The 14,195-nt window shown below is 44.1% G+C and overlaps 2 protein-coding genes across 7 annotated transcripts in view; one reads left to right on the top strand and one right to left on the bottom strand.

The window, feature by feature from the left end:
• Positions 1-972, top strand: part of UBTD2 (ubiquitin domain containing 2) — a 40,618-nt gene extending 39,646 nt beyond the window's left edge. For all 6 annotated transcript variants that reach the window (XM_005879368.2, XM_014550382.1, XM_014550380.1 and 3 more), the window contains exon 3: positions 161-972. In XM_005879368.2, the coding sequence (XP_005879430.1) occupies positions 161-558 (398 nt within the window). In that variant the 3' untranslated portion in view covers positions 559-972. The remainder of the gene's footprint in view (positions 1-160) is intronic.
• Positions 973-9,846: 8,874 nt separating this feature from the next.
• The window catches only part of EFCAB9 (EF-hand calcium binding domain 9), an 8,250-nt gene continuing 3,901 nt past the window's right edge, over positions 9,847-14,195 (bottom strand). Inside the window, exons 2-4 of the mRNA XM_014550330.1 lie at positions 12,782-12,930; positions 11,778-11,954; positions 9,847-9,998 (exon numbers count right to left, since the gene is read on the bottom strand). Coding sequence (XP_014405816.1) covers positions 9,870-9,998; positions 11,778-11,954; positions 12,782-12,930 — 455 coding nt within the window. The 3' untranslated portion in view covers positions 9,847-9,869. The remainder of the gene's footprint in view (positions 9,999-11,777; positions 11,955-12,781; positions 12,931-14,195) is intronic.

The raw sequence follows: 14,195 nt of genomic DNA, 5'->3' as shown, positions 1-14,195 counted from the left end.
GGAGATGTGCGGGAGGCAGCTGATCGATGTTTCTCTCTCATTGATGTTTCTAACTCTCTATCTCTCTCCCTTCCTCTCTGTAAAAAATCAATAAAAAAATATATTTTAAAAAAACTGCATTTATTTAGATTAAATTCTTATTCATATCTTCTTCCTGAAGGTTCACTTACAGAGTGCTACGATGAACTGGGAAACAGATACCAGCTTCCAGTCTATTGCCTGGCACCACCTATCAACATGATAGAGGAAAAGAGCGACATAGAGACTCTAGATATTCCTGAGCCACCTCCTAATTCTGGATATGAATGTCAGCTCCGTTTGCGCCTTTCCACTGGCAAAGACCTCAAACTTGTAGTCCGCAGCACAGACACAGTGTACCACATGAAGAGGCGGCTCCACTCAGCAGAGGGAGTGGAACCGAGCAGTCAGCGGTGGTTCTTTTCTGGCAGACCTCTCACCGACAAAATGAAGTTAGAAGAGCTGAAGATCCCAAAGGACTACGTTGTACAGGTTATAATGAGCCAACCTTTGCAAAACCCAACACCAGTTGAGAACTGATCTGGTCCTATTGGCTGGTTCCCAGATCCCTCCCACTCCTTTGTATTGTTGTTTCCTACTCTATGGCGTGAAATTTATTTTCACTGCTCTGAATTCCGTATAATGGATTTAGTTCTGAGGAATTACCAGTGAAAAATTCCATCTGTGATGGAGACCAACAAAAATAATTAATAAAACACAAAGAGCTAGCATTTGAGACTCATGTAATTACAATTTCTAATTTGAGGGGCAGTTAAGAAATAGATAACCATTTATTTTCAAACACTCAGCAACTATGTAATGGTTATATTTAAATGATTTGGACTGTACATAGAACATCGCATCAATGAACAGCACCAAGCACCTTGTGAATACAGAGTTTTTATAAAAATAAAATATAACTTCCAAAAATCATCAATAACAATGATAAAACTTGAGCTTTTTAGCATGGAAACTGGAAAGAGCAGTATTTGAGGTTTGCTTCTATTCTGGTCTTAATTCTTTGCTTAATTAATATTTAGTCATTAAGGATTAGAGATTGGCAAATTTTGTCTCAGTATTGCTTTCCTCATTCCCATATGTTGAGCTTTTTATTTACAGTCACACTAAATTTTGATGCCTTCCAGCACATTGGTGGCAGGCGTCCTCTGGAACACTAGGCAATAATTTAGTCAGTGCAATCAGATCTCTGATTTTCAACTGATACTCAGTTGAAAAGTCTCTTTTCTCTTGCTACATAGGTATTTTGAAAAGTGTGTATAACAAACTGGTTTTCATATCCAGGCTTAGAAGGTTACTACTATTTAATACCTTAAATTGTTCTCTCCACTCTGCTTGGAACTTTTCAGAACTGTGCTCCCAAATGCATGGATACTGGGCCAGGGAATGCAGGGAATCAAGTACAGCTATTTCCACTGTACGATAATAAAGTCATTCTCTTTCTCCTCCAATTTGCAGGAAGGGTGTAAGGAAACCCATTCCATCTGTGCCTAGGAGAATTGTGCCTATTTTCAGTCATTTAGAGAAAATTTCGACTCATAAATTACTAATATGAAAGGTTTACTGATGTCACTTTAACATCAGCAGTGAGACCAAATGATGAAACATTGCTTTATACTTGAGTGCTTTCCTGTTCACTGCTACCTTAGTTATGCTGGATGACCGTTTTCCTCTCTCCTCTTGCCTAGTGAAGAGGCAGATTAAGAACCATCCCCAGATTTGACTGTAGAGGACTGGAAAATCCAGCGAGATAACCTGATTCTTTTGTACTGTGACTGAATAAAGCTGCCAAGGGTTATATTTAACTTGGAGCCTTTTCAAGGTTGGTTCCATTAGTGAGAGAAGGGGCTACCACATGATCACTGTACCCCTGAGAATCCATGAGATGGAAAATTAGAGGAAGAAGGTACTTATGCTGTTTGCAGCAGGGAAATAATCAAACCTCCACACCTATTTGGATGTGAAGCACTATTATTAATTTCAGTGGCAAAATGAAACTGCTAATTAGTCTAAAGGTAATGTTCAAAATGGTATTAAACTTCCTATAGCCTGCTAGATCCTGTATAATAAAAGCCTAATATGCTAAGCATCCAGTTGACCTGTTGGCCATTCAACCAATCAAAGCGTAATATGCTAATGATATGCTAAGGCCGCTCAACCACTTGCTATGACATGCATTGACCACCAGGAGGCAGACAGTCAACCAGTCACTATGACGTGCACTGACCCCCAGGGGGCAGATGCTCCAACTGGTAGCTTAGCTTGCTGCTGGGGTCCAGCCAATAGGGACTGAATGAGACAGGCTGGACCTGCCCTGAAGCCCTCCTACGGTCCCTCCCCAGCCCAAATCATGCACCCGTGGGGTCCCTCGACCTGGCCTGCGCCCTCCCACAATCTGGGACCCCTTGGGATGTTGGAGAGCTGGTTTCGGTGCAATCCTGCAGGCCAGGCCGAGGGACCCCACTGGTGCACGAATTTGTGCACCGGGCCTCTAGTATAATATTTATCATTGTAACACGTGTTTCTGAGAGCTTTAACTACTTCCCTTTTTAATGAAATTATTTCAGTGATTGTGGCTACATTTAATTTGAGTTTGCTGATAATTGAATCTAAATCCAACAGGATACAGCAGCATTAATTCCAAAGGAGTCTTTATATATGGAGTTGGAGGTATGTGAATGCCCCATCATTAAATAGTTTTCATTCATTTATGTGCCACATTGAATTAGCAACATCTCTCAAAGTTTGTCAATTGGGAAAAAAGTGTTCAAACCTATTTTTCTTAAGTAAATCTGGTGATATCATTAATAATCTATGGTTGGTGGAAGGTCTTTTTTGTTTGTTGAAGATTTAAGCTCTCAAGAGTTTATTTTAAAGGAACATATACTTTGAGTAACAAATACTGGGCATGTTTAACTAACCTAGGTGAGAAAACTATGGTGCTGTTTAATTGTAAATAGATTGACATAAGATTGGACCAATACTTGATGTGTACAATTTTAGTATGTAGGATTTTGTGCTTTTTTAAAAAAAAAAGTTCAAATTTTCTCTTTGTCTTTGCCTTTTTTCTGTGTTTTTTTTTTTTATTGTTACTCTCTACAATAAGGGTAATTTGCCTCATTCTAATAAAACGTCTAAAAAGCTTTTCCTCTTTTTTAAAACTTCAACTCAATAAATAACTTCATTATCATCAGACTTAGAATCTGCTATGCCAAACCATATGTGGTCATTTATAGATATGCTTTATCTTCAGCATTGAAATCTTGGTCTAAAATAGGTTGTTTTAAGAATCGTGCTGTAAGTCAAAACTCCTAATTCAGTTTTTCAGAAGCACTGAGCTCATTTCTTACCCATTTTGGACCAAATTTGCAGGTTTTGACTGTTAAATTTTTATTTAAAACTAGTGGCACGAATTCAATGTGAATTCGTGCACTTTGAAGGGAAATTGATTAGAAGAAATATTTTAATATTGCTATTTTCCTTTTCTCTATAATAGAAGTGTCAGAGATGAAAGAAAATTAGTACAATGTATATGAAAATAATATATAAATTGATTTAATAAATAAACAATAAAAACATAAAGACGTGACATAAAAACAACAAAAACATATAAAAACAACATTGATAAAAACAATGACTGATAAATTGATTAAACTTATTCTGATATCTCCCTGAATACCACATTAAGAGTAAAAACACTCGCCCTAACCGGTTTGGCTCAGTGGATAGAGCGTCGGCCTGCGGATTGAAAGGTCCCAGGTTCGATTCCGGTCAAGGGCATGTACCTTGGTTGTGGGCATATCCCCAGTAGGGGGTGTGCAGGAGGCAGCTGATCGATGTTTCTCTCTCATTGATGTTTCTAACTCTATCCCTCTCCCTCTCTGTAAAATGTCAATAAAATATTTTTTTTTAAAAAAGTAAAAACACTTAATACATTCTGTCGATGACACTGGCTTCTTTTTGCTTCATGGGTATATCATGCCAATAGTTGGTCTTCAGACATATTCTGTTGATGATGCTGCTTTCTTTCAGCTTTAGAATGTCAACAAAAACAACCAAATTCACAATCGACAATGACAGATCAAAACACACACGAGCAATTGGTGCCAGCAAGAGCTTTATATGTATCTTGCATGTGCGAGTCAACGTTTATTTTTAAATTGCCAGTGCGCGTCATATGTACTGGGTGGTTGGGCGGTCAGACGTACGTACAGTCAGTCAGCCTTTTATATATATAGATAGGTGACACATAGGCATGGGGGGGGGATCCAAACACCAAAGTGAGGAGTCTCTCTCCTGCCCCTCTTCTATTTATTCTCCCAGAGGTAACACCTGTTTCCAGTTTTCTGGGTATCTTTATTTATTTATTTATTTATTTTCTTTTTTTTTCTGGGTATCTTTAAAGATCCTCTAGCACTATGGTTCTCAAACTTGAGCATGCATCAGTATTACCTGGAAGGCTATTAAAACACAGATTGCTGGACTCTTTCCCCCAGACGCTCAAGTTAGTAGGTCTGAGTGGGGCCCAATAATTTGTATTTCTATAAGTTCCCAGGTGCTGCTGCTGGTCTGATGTATATGAGTATATTCATCCACCTTACCCTGTTTTCTTCCATAGATATATGTATGACTCGACACCTGTGATTTTGCTTTGAAATGGTGACTAGTAGGTTGTCCATATAAGTAGAGTTAGATTTGCTCCAATTCCTCTTACAGCTGCAATAGTGTTCCATTGTGGAGTACCATGGTGATGTCAGACAATTGATTCTGGTGAGTGTGGCTGTTTCCAGTCGTTTGCCACTGTGAACCGTCTGCCATGAAATGTCCGTTTCTACACTACATGTTTGTGACTGTGTACGTCTATTGAATATACTCCTGAAGAGGTTGAATTGCTAGATCGACGAGTATATATATATATATGGGGAGTAGATGCTGAACTGCCCCCCAAATAGATTTGACCGATTTAATATTATAGCAGCATGACTGCTCTTATTTCCCTGACCGATCTTTTGGTCTTCGACAATCTATGTCTTCTAGTTTTTAATTTGTGTTTTTTCTTTGGGTAAAGGTTAGCATTTTACTGTATATTTTAAGACCATTGGTATTTTTTCCTGTGAATTCTCTTTATGTTTGCCCATTTCCTAGTGCATTTTGGTCTTTACCCTCCTGATTTGCAAGAACTCTTTCTATATTAATGAAATTAGTCGTTTTCTATCACATTGTTTTTTCTTTTTATGTAATTTATTGTGTGCAAATTTTAAGTGTTTCATGGTCAGATCTATTAGTCTTATGTTTTATGACTTCTGGGTTTTCATAACTTCCAAAGATCTTACCTACTCTGAGATTTTAACAGTTTTATTCCCTTGTATTTATTTTATGGTTTTATTCTGGTGCAAGGAAGGAAGTAGCAACTCAGGTTTACTTTTTTCCAGCTTCCTACCCTACTTTTCCTGATACTACTTATTGAATAATTTTCATCTCTTTTTCCCATTGATGTTTAAAAATCACTATGACAGTGTTTTTGTTTTGTTTTTTTGTTTGTTTGTTTTTTGTTGTTTTTTTTCCTACCTAACAATGCTTTCTCCATTCATCTGCCTGCCCAGGCCCCAAACCCTCGGAGTCATTTTGACATTTCTTTCTCTTCTGTGAACCCCTATCTATGTGTGTCTTTTGTTTTTCACTATGACAGTTTTTAAGACTACTATTTCAGTAGTCTTTTCTTGTTGATTAGTAAATAAGTAAAATTAGTAATAGGACAAATTAGTAAATAATACCCGTGTCCACCTCCAACTCTCAAATGCTATGTTTTAGTATTTTTACTTATGGAAGAAGAGAAGCTAAGAGTGTGGCTGCTAACCTCCCTTGTTGTAGCCAGTCTCCCGTGATTTCTGTCCTCTGGCTCTGTCCGGGCTGTTCACAATGGTGACTACCCATCTCAGCAGATGTCAGCAATGTTGATTTGGCCTTTTCTAGTCCTTTGTTTTTGGCATGAGCCACCAGATAACACAGAAGAACTAAGGACTAATAGAAATGATTTCACTTTGCTTAATTAGCTACCTCTAAAATTCTTTCCTTTTTGTGGCTGGTCCTGGACTGAAACTGTAGTCATCTCCTCAGTCAAGCCTGCCATTCACCTGCCCCTGCAACTGCTGCCCCTTGCCACCCACTGCTCAGGCCCCTGAGCAGACTTGCTTTGTCGACCAAGGAATTCTTTTTTTTTTTTCTTTTTTTCATAACTCCCCTCCTCCCAGTTCCCGCCCCACCCTCCGCCCTCACTCCCCACCCACTGTCCTCATCCATAGGTGCACGATTTTTGTCCAGTTTCTTCCCGCATCTCCCATTCCCCTTTCCCCGCCAAGAATAGTCAGTCCATTCCCTTTCTATGTCCCTGATTCATTATAATCACCAGTTCATTCTGTAAATCAGATTATTTATTCACTTGATTCTTAGATTCACTTGTTGATAGATGCATGTTTGTTGTTCACAATTTGTATCTTTACCTTTTTCTTCTTCCTCTTCTTAAAGGATACCTTTCAGCATTTCGTATAATACTGGTTTAGTGGTGATGAACTCCTTTAGCTTTTCCTTATCTGTGAAGCTCTTTATCTGACCTTCAATTCTGAATGATAGCTTTGCTGGATAAAGTATTCTTGGTTGTAGGTTCTTGGTATTCAGCACTTTGAATATTTCTTGCCATTCCCTTCTGGCCTGCAAAGTTTCTGTTGAGAAATCAGCTGACAGTCGTATGGGTATTCCCTTGTAGGTAATTGAGTCTCTTTCTCTTGCTGCTTTTAAGATTCTCTCTTTGTCTTTTGCTCTTGGCATTTTAATTATGATGTGTCTTGGTGTGGTCCTCTTTGGATTCCTTTTGTTTGGGGTTCTCTGCGCTTCTTGGACCTGTAAGTCCATTTCTTTCACCAGGTGGGGGAAGTTTTCTGCCATTATTTCTTCAAATAGGTTTTCAATATCTTGCTGTCTCTCATCTTCTGGCACCCCTATTATTCTGATGTTGGTACGCTTGAAGCTGTCCCAGAGGCTCCTTACACTATCTTCATATTTTCGGATTCTTTTTTCATTTTGCTTTTCCGGTTGGGTGTTTTTTGCTTCTTCGCATTTCAAATCTTTGACTTGATTCTTGCGCTCCTCTGGTCTGCTATTGGGTGTCTGTATAATATTCTTTATTTCAGTCCGTGTATGCTTAATTTCTAGTTGGTTCTTTATCATAGCATCGAGGGTCTCATTAGTTTTCGTGACTCTCTCCTCAAGTTTATTGACAGCTTCTAGCACATTTTTGCAAGCCCTCAAAATTGCGATTTTTAGCTCTATATCCTCCATTTCTGTCATGTTTTTTTGTCTCCGCATTTTTTATGCTTTCTTGGTGCACCCTCTAGTGGTCTTTGTGCGCAGTCTTGTTCTAGTTGAGCCTTGATTGTTGTAGTTAATACTAGAGGGACCAGGCCAACAGGCCAACTGGCTGTGTGAATCAGCTGTGTCTGCCGAGGAAAACTTCTGTCCTCTGGGGAGGTGCTAATCGCCTGAGGCGATCAGCTGTGTCTGCCGCGGAAAACTTCTGTCCTCTGGGGAGGTGCTAATCTAGCCTTTGCCTGAGGCGATCTGGCAAATGGCTCTGCGCAGGGCTTGGGCGGGGCGGGCTCAACAGGGCGGGCGGAGGGAGCCGTTATGGTGCCCTCAGTCCTGTTCCCAGAGGCTCTGCTTCTCAGAACCCCCGGAACCGCTGCAAACCTCGGAGGGAAAGCTGCCTTCCAACTGATGCCAGACACTCCCGCTTCTCCCGTTTGGGTCCGAGTCCCCAGCGATTCGCCCGTATCTGGAGCTCAGAGTCTGAGACTCCCCCCTGACCGAAAACGACAACCGCGCTCTCAGCCACCAGCCCGCTTTGCGCGCGCACCTCCGCACCTGAGTTTTTTCCACACTGCGCCTCCTCTGAGCCTCGGTGTGCTGTTATTTTTCCTTCTAGTTGAAGAGTCTCTCCTCAGCCAGCCTTCCTGTGGTTCTGGGTGATGTCCGTTCCGTCTTTTAGTTGTATTTTTGAAGTGGTTGTTTGCGGCAGCAGTCTGCGGTGTTTACCTATGTCGCCATCTTGGTCTCTCGCATCCACTCTCGACCAAGGAATTCTAATGTAACTATGACATAGTCATAATACAGTGTTACTACCATCCAAAGCGTGTTAAAGGTACTTGGTCTAATAAGCTCTATCCTTAAAAGCACAGTGGGTTGACTCAATGTGAAAATAATGAAACTTAATTTTAAGTATACCTACAAATACATTTAAAAATTTTTTTTAGTTTTTTTTTTTTTTTAATAGGTTGATACTCCATGGTTGAGTGTTGCGGGCTCAATCCCCAGTGTGGGGTGTGCAGGAGGCAGCTGACCGATGATTCTCTCTCGTCATTGATGTTTCTCTCTCTCTCTCTCTCCCTTGCTCTCTGAAATTAAAAGAAAATATATCCTATATAATAAAAGCCTAATATGCTAAGTGTCTGGTCGTCCAGTCAGGCATTCAACTAGTTTAAGCGTAATATGCTAATGATATGCTAAGGCCACTCAACTGCTCGCTATGACATGTACTGACCACCAGAGGACAGATGCTCTGACCAGTGGGTTAGCTTGCTGCTGGGGTCTGGCCGATCGGGACTGAGTGAGACAGGCCGGACACGCCCTGGAGCCCTCCCGTGGCCCTTCCCTGGCTGGCCAACCTCCCGCGTCCCTCCCCGGCCCCCATTGTGCACCGGCGGGGTCCCTCGGCCTGGCCTGTGCCCTCTCACAATCCAGGACCCCTCGGGGGATGTCAGAGCTGGTTTCAGCCCAAGGGCAGAACAACTGGTCGCTATGATGTGCACTGACCACCAGGGGGCAGATGCTCAACACAGGAGTTGCCCCCTGGTGGTCAGTGCACTCCCACAGGGGGAGCACCGCTCAGTCAGAAGCTGGGCTCATGGCTGGCCAACACGGCGGTGGTGGTGGGAGCCTCTCCTGCCTCCGCGACAGCACTAAGGATGTCTGACTGCTGGCTTAGGCCCGCTCACCACAGGGAGCGGGCCTAAGCTGTCATTCGGACATCCCCCGAGGGCTCCTGGACTGTGAGAGGGCACAGGCCGAGCTGAGGGGAACCCCCCCCCTCCCGAGTGCAGAATTTCGATAAGCCCGCAACCCAGGCATGTGCCCCAACTGGGAATGGAGTTGTGACCTGGTTCAGTCGATGCTCAACTACTGAGCCACACCAGCCGGGCTACCCTAGCAGATGTGATTCATTTGCTTAAGCACCTGACTCAGAAAGTAATTCAGATTCTAGGAAGAACACAGCCCCAGTATCCTTAAAAGTCAGTTTCCCTTGTGGTTGGAGGCACTTCACCATTTGCCATTTTGAAGTGTTTCATCCAGGTAGTTTTAGCCTAAGGATTGGGAAACTAGAAAGGGTCTGGAGGTGTTGGACCACTAGGGACTAATACTGGGGAAGCACTGCCTTCTTTCAACTGCTCAGCCCCAGGAAGTGTTGGTAATTATTTGGATACACAGGGACCGAATGAACAGGGTTGATCTGAAAAGCAGCAGCAGAATTGGGACATGTGGATGGACAAAGAGAGTGGTTACTTCACATGACATTCTTGTACCGTATGTGAGGTCAATAGGTTATCAAAGTTAAGAACTTTCTGTTTGAGGAACACTCATTTGGACCCTTCATATATCAAAGTGAATGTGTAGACATACCACTTTGGTGTTCACATTTATTTTTAAACATGCTAACAGTTATAATTACTTATATTGTATTTTTAGATTAATTTATTTCAAGAAGTTTCTCTTTTGCCTTCCCCTTAACTTTCTGTGGCATATTCTTTTTCAAGCAGAGCCTTCTGTTCCTCCTTTTTCTCTACTTTCTGCTTCTCCTGGTATTTGTCCATGGTGAAGATAGTAAACAGCTTAAATTCCTTGTAATTCAGGTGCTTTTGTTGGGGGATAAAAAGAAAAATTATTTCAGGGAGGACTTGATACTTTGTTTCAGATGACAGCAGGATTGTAAGCATTTCTCATTTAAAAACTTGGAAACTTAAAGAGACTCAGTAATTAGGACAAAATTATCATCTGATTGTAGTCTAGGAGCCAGGAACATAGCGTCTATTGTAGACTCTAAAGCAGTGGTTCTCAACCTTCCTGATGCCGGACCCTTTAATACAGTTCCTCCTGTTGTGGTGACCCCCAATTTCATTGTTACAAATTGAACATAATTAAAGCATAGTGATTAATCACAAAAACAATATGTAATTATATATGTGTTTTTCGATGGTCTTAGGCGACCCCTGTGAAAGGGTCGTTCGACCCCCAAAGGGGTCGCGACCCACAGGTTGAGAACCGCTGCTCTAAAGGAACCTAGAGTCACTTTCTTTTACTTCAAGTCTAGATGCTTCAGGCTGGCATCTGAGGTTCAGATGTGATCCACCTTTCTCAGCCTCACCTCCTCCTTGCTTCCCCAACATGGACTTCCTCATTAAATAAGGCAGAATTCACAGTCTTCACCATAGTGGTCTCGTAGGATTTTGCTCCTGTGTTCCCATCACAGAATTTCTTCTTTCTACTTACTCAGCTCTTATGCCCTTCCCCAACACCAACTCCCGCCATATCCTATATAATAAAAGCCTAATATGCAAATCGACCGAACAGAGGAACGACTGGTGGAACGACTGGTTGCTATGACACGCACTGACAACCAGGAGGCAGCTCAACACAGGAGCTGCCCCCAGCCCACAGGCCCCAGGCCAGCCAAGGTGTGTGCCAGCAGAGGCCCCCCCCCCCCACATCGCCCCACCAGTTGCCTCCTGCAGAGGGAGGCATCTGGCAGCATGGCAATCGGGGGGCAGGGCCGGCGAGCAGGCGGCGCCAGACGGGCCAAGGCGGGTGCCAGCAGGGGGACCCAATCACCCCGCCAATTGCCCCACAGATTGGTCCTGATTGCCGGCCAGGCCTAGGGACCCTACCTGTGCACTGATTTCGTGCACCGGGCCTCTAGTTAATATATATCCTCCTCTAAGCTTCTGTAATTTTGTATCCATATTCTCGTATGTAGCACTTATTCAGTCCTCTCTCTTTCATGGGCCTATGAATCTCCAGTTTTTCTGATCCCAGTGCCATGGCATGCTGGAGCAGGTTTTATTTCTTTTCTTTTTTTTTTTTTCAACCCTCACCTGAGGATATTTTTTTCATTGATTTTCAGAGAGAGGGAAAGACAAGAGAGAAACACCGATGTGAGAGAAACACATTGGTTGCCTCCTGCATGCACACCGACCAGGTCCCTGGCCAGGGAGGAGCCTGCAACCGAGGTATATGCTCTTGACTGGAATCAAACCCAGGACCTTTCTGACCGCCGGCCGAGGTCCTATGGCCTGAGCCAAACCAGCTACGTCTGGAGCAGGTTTTCTCACCCCCCTCCTCACCTGTCTACTAGGTCAGGGGTCCTCAAACTTTTTAAACAGGGGGCCAGTTCACTGTCCCTCAGACCGTTGGAGGGCCGGACTATAGTTTAAAAAAAAAACTATGAACAAATTCCTATGCACACTGCACATATCTTATTTTGAAGTAAAAAAACAAAACGGGAACAAATACAATATTTGTATTTGCATGTGGCCCGCGGGCTGTAGTTTGAGGACCCCTGTACTAGGTAGTAGGACATTGCCCTCCACCTCAGGACAGGGAGGCTGCCAGGCCATCCCCGAGGGATCTGCACTTACACAGTCACCGGTGATGTCAAAGTTGCGGTAGAACTCTCGGAGCTCATGTTTTTTAATATTGAAGAGAAAGTCGTACTTTCGGAAGCTCTCCGCCCCGATTTTCATCTCCCCACCCAGGTCCAGCAGGTCAAAGACCTGCCGGGAATGGCGGAAGATAAATTGCTCTTCCAAGTGGTTCTGTTTGGAGAGAAATGGGTCCACCAAGAAACAGCATTGTTGGTGCTGCTTCCTAAACTTGCCACATCAAGACTCCTCTCTGCGCCTTAGTCCGTTCCCCAGAGAGCGAAAGGCAAAAGGGGGAATCACAGAAGCTCAGGGGCGAAAGGGTGCCGTGGTCAGTGCTACGGGTCCTGCTCCGGCATCTGTCCTCAAGGGGAACTGAGCCACCTGTAGTGATCACTCTGCTAGACCAGTGGCTCTCAACCTTCTGGCCCTTTAAATACAGTTCCTCATGTTGTAACCCAACCATAAAATTATTTTCGTTGCTACTTCATAACTGTCATGTTGCTACTGTTATGAATCGCCATGTAAATATCTGATATGCAGGATGGTCTTCGGCGACCCCTGTGAAAGGGTCGTTCGACCGCCAAAGGGGTCGCGACCCACAGGTTGAGAACCGCTGTGCTAGACAGACCCCTGGCCACTAGAACGCATGTCCTCACCTTGACTGCAAACCTACTTGTGAAGCGTCAGGACACTGGTGGTAACGAGTGGGAGGTAAACACACACCAGAAGTGTGTGCAGGTCAGGCGGGAACCCATCTCCACCACCCATCCCTCTGGGAACTTCTCCGAGAAGGGGGAGGTGGCAGGGGGAGAGGCTGGGTAGCAACTGGGGGTGTCTAGGTTATGGATGGACCACTTGGGAACCAGAACTAGTTCTTCCCTACATTTTTTTCCTTCCTGATTTGAGTGAAAGGGAAGAAAATGTTGGGTGTACTCTTAATTCAGGGCTACCTTTAGCAAGATGGTGGCAGCTGCCCCAGGGCCCGGCCCGATACTCGCCTCGTGTGCCAGTAGTAAGCACACCAGCACGTAGAACTGGTCAAAAGTGATCTCGCCCGCCGCTTCCCAGTCCAGTATGTGGAACACTTTCATGATCTGTTTCCGATTCCAGTTAGTCACATGGTGAAGGAAGTGGTAGAACATCATATCTGTTGGGTGGGGGGAAGATGAGGAGATGGATTATTCAGAAACAGCTCCAAAGGCTAACAAACTGGGAGCCGCCTCGATGGTACTGATGTTGGAAGCCTGTGACCTGGGAAAAGCAACCATTTTCGTGCAGGAGGCAGCCGATCAGTGATTCTCTCTCATCATTGATAGTTCCATCTCTCCCTTCCTCTCTGAAATATATATATTTTTTTTTAAAAAAAAAAATATATATATATATATTTTTTTTTTTAAAAAAAAATATATATATTTCAGAGAGGAAGGGAGAGATGGAACTATCAATGATGAGAGAGAATCACTGATCGGCTGCCTCCTGCACGCCCCCCAATTGGGATCGAGCCCACAACCCGGGCATGTGCCCTTGACCGGAATCAAACCCAGGACCCTTCAGTCTGCAGGCGGACGCTCTATCCACTGAGCCAAACCAGCTAGGGCTCAAAATCTTTTAAAAAAAACAAAACGTTTTATTGATTTCAGAGAGGAAGAGAGAGAAACATCAATGATGAGAGAGAATCACTTATTGGCTGCCTCCTGCACACCCCACCCTGGGGATGGAGCCCTCAACTTGGGCATGTGCCCTGACCAGGAATTGAACTGTGACCTGGTTCAGAGGTCAACACTCAACCACTGAGCAGGGCTAGCAATGATACTATTTTGTTTCTGGCTTTGCCACTGCACCTTCCACGATTTCTTAACCCTGAATTGCCCTTGAGCTGTGTGGAAAAGGATGCACCGGAGGCGGGAGAGCAGGGGCAGAGAGGACTTGGTTCCTGACCCAGCTCACACGCTCCGCGGGCGGACAGGTGTGTAGAGGTGACCAGTGAAGGGCGCGTGCTCCCCGTACATGGAAGGGAGAGCTGATGCTCACTGGGGACCCGGGACACTTCCATGGAGAAGCTGATCTTTCACTGGGCCTTTCATTGGAGGAGACGATTAAAACAGGAGAAATTTAAAAAATCATTCCCCTTCCATAAAAGCATCAATATGCCTTGTGCTTCTATGAAAGCGAGCGCATTTGGCTACGAGGGGAAGGCACCGCTGCTGGTGAAGCCGTTAGGGCTCAGCGTTGAAAGGCCACCTCTCCGGGAACGCACAGCCCTGCAGGGAGAGGGGCACCACACCCTCTCATAAGGAGCCTCAGAGAGGAACTGGTCTATGCAGCGCTGCTACGACGGTAGCAACACCAGTCACCAGAGGGTCTTGTGGAAGCACTGACTCTGATGCGGGAAACCCGGCGTGCCACCGGCGT

This window comes from Myotis brandtii, unplaced genomic scaffold (assembly GCF_000412655.1).
Source record: "Myotis brandtii unplaced genomic scaffold, ASM41265v1 scaffold6, whole genome shotgun sequence".
Classification (NCBI taxonomy): domain Eukaryota; kingdom Metazoa; phylum Chordata; class Mammalia; order Chiroptera; family Vespertilionidae; genus Myotis; species Myotis brandtii.
Note: the sequence above shows the minus strand (reverse complement) of the source record. Positions and strands in the feature narration are given on the sequence as shown.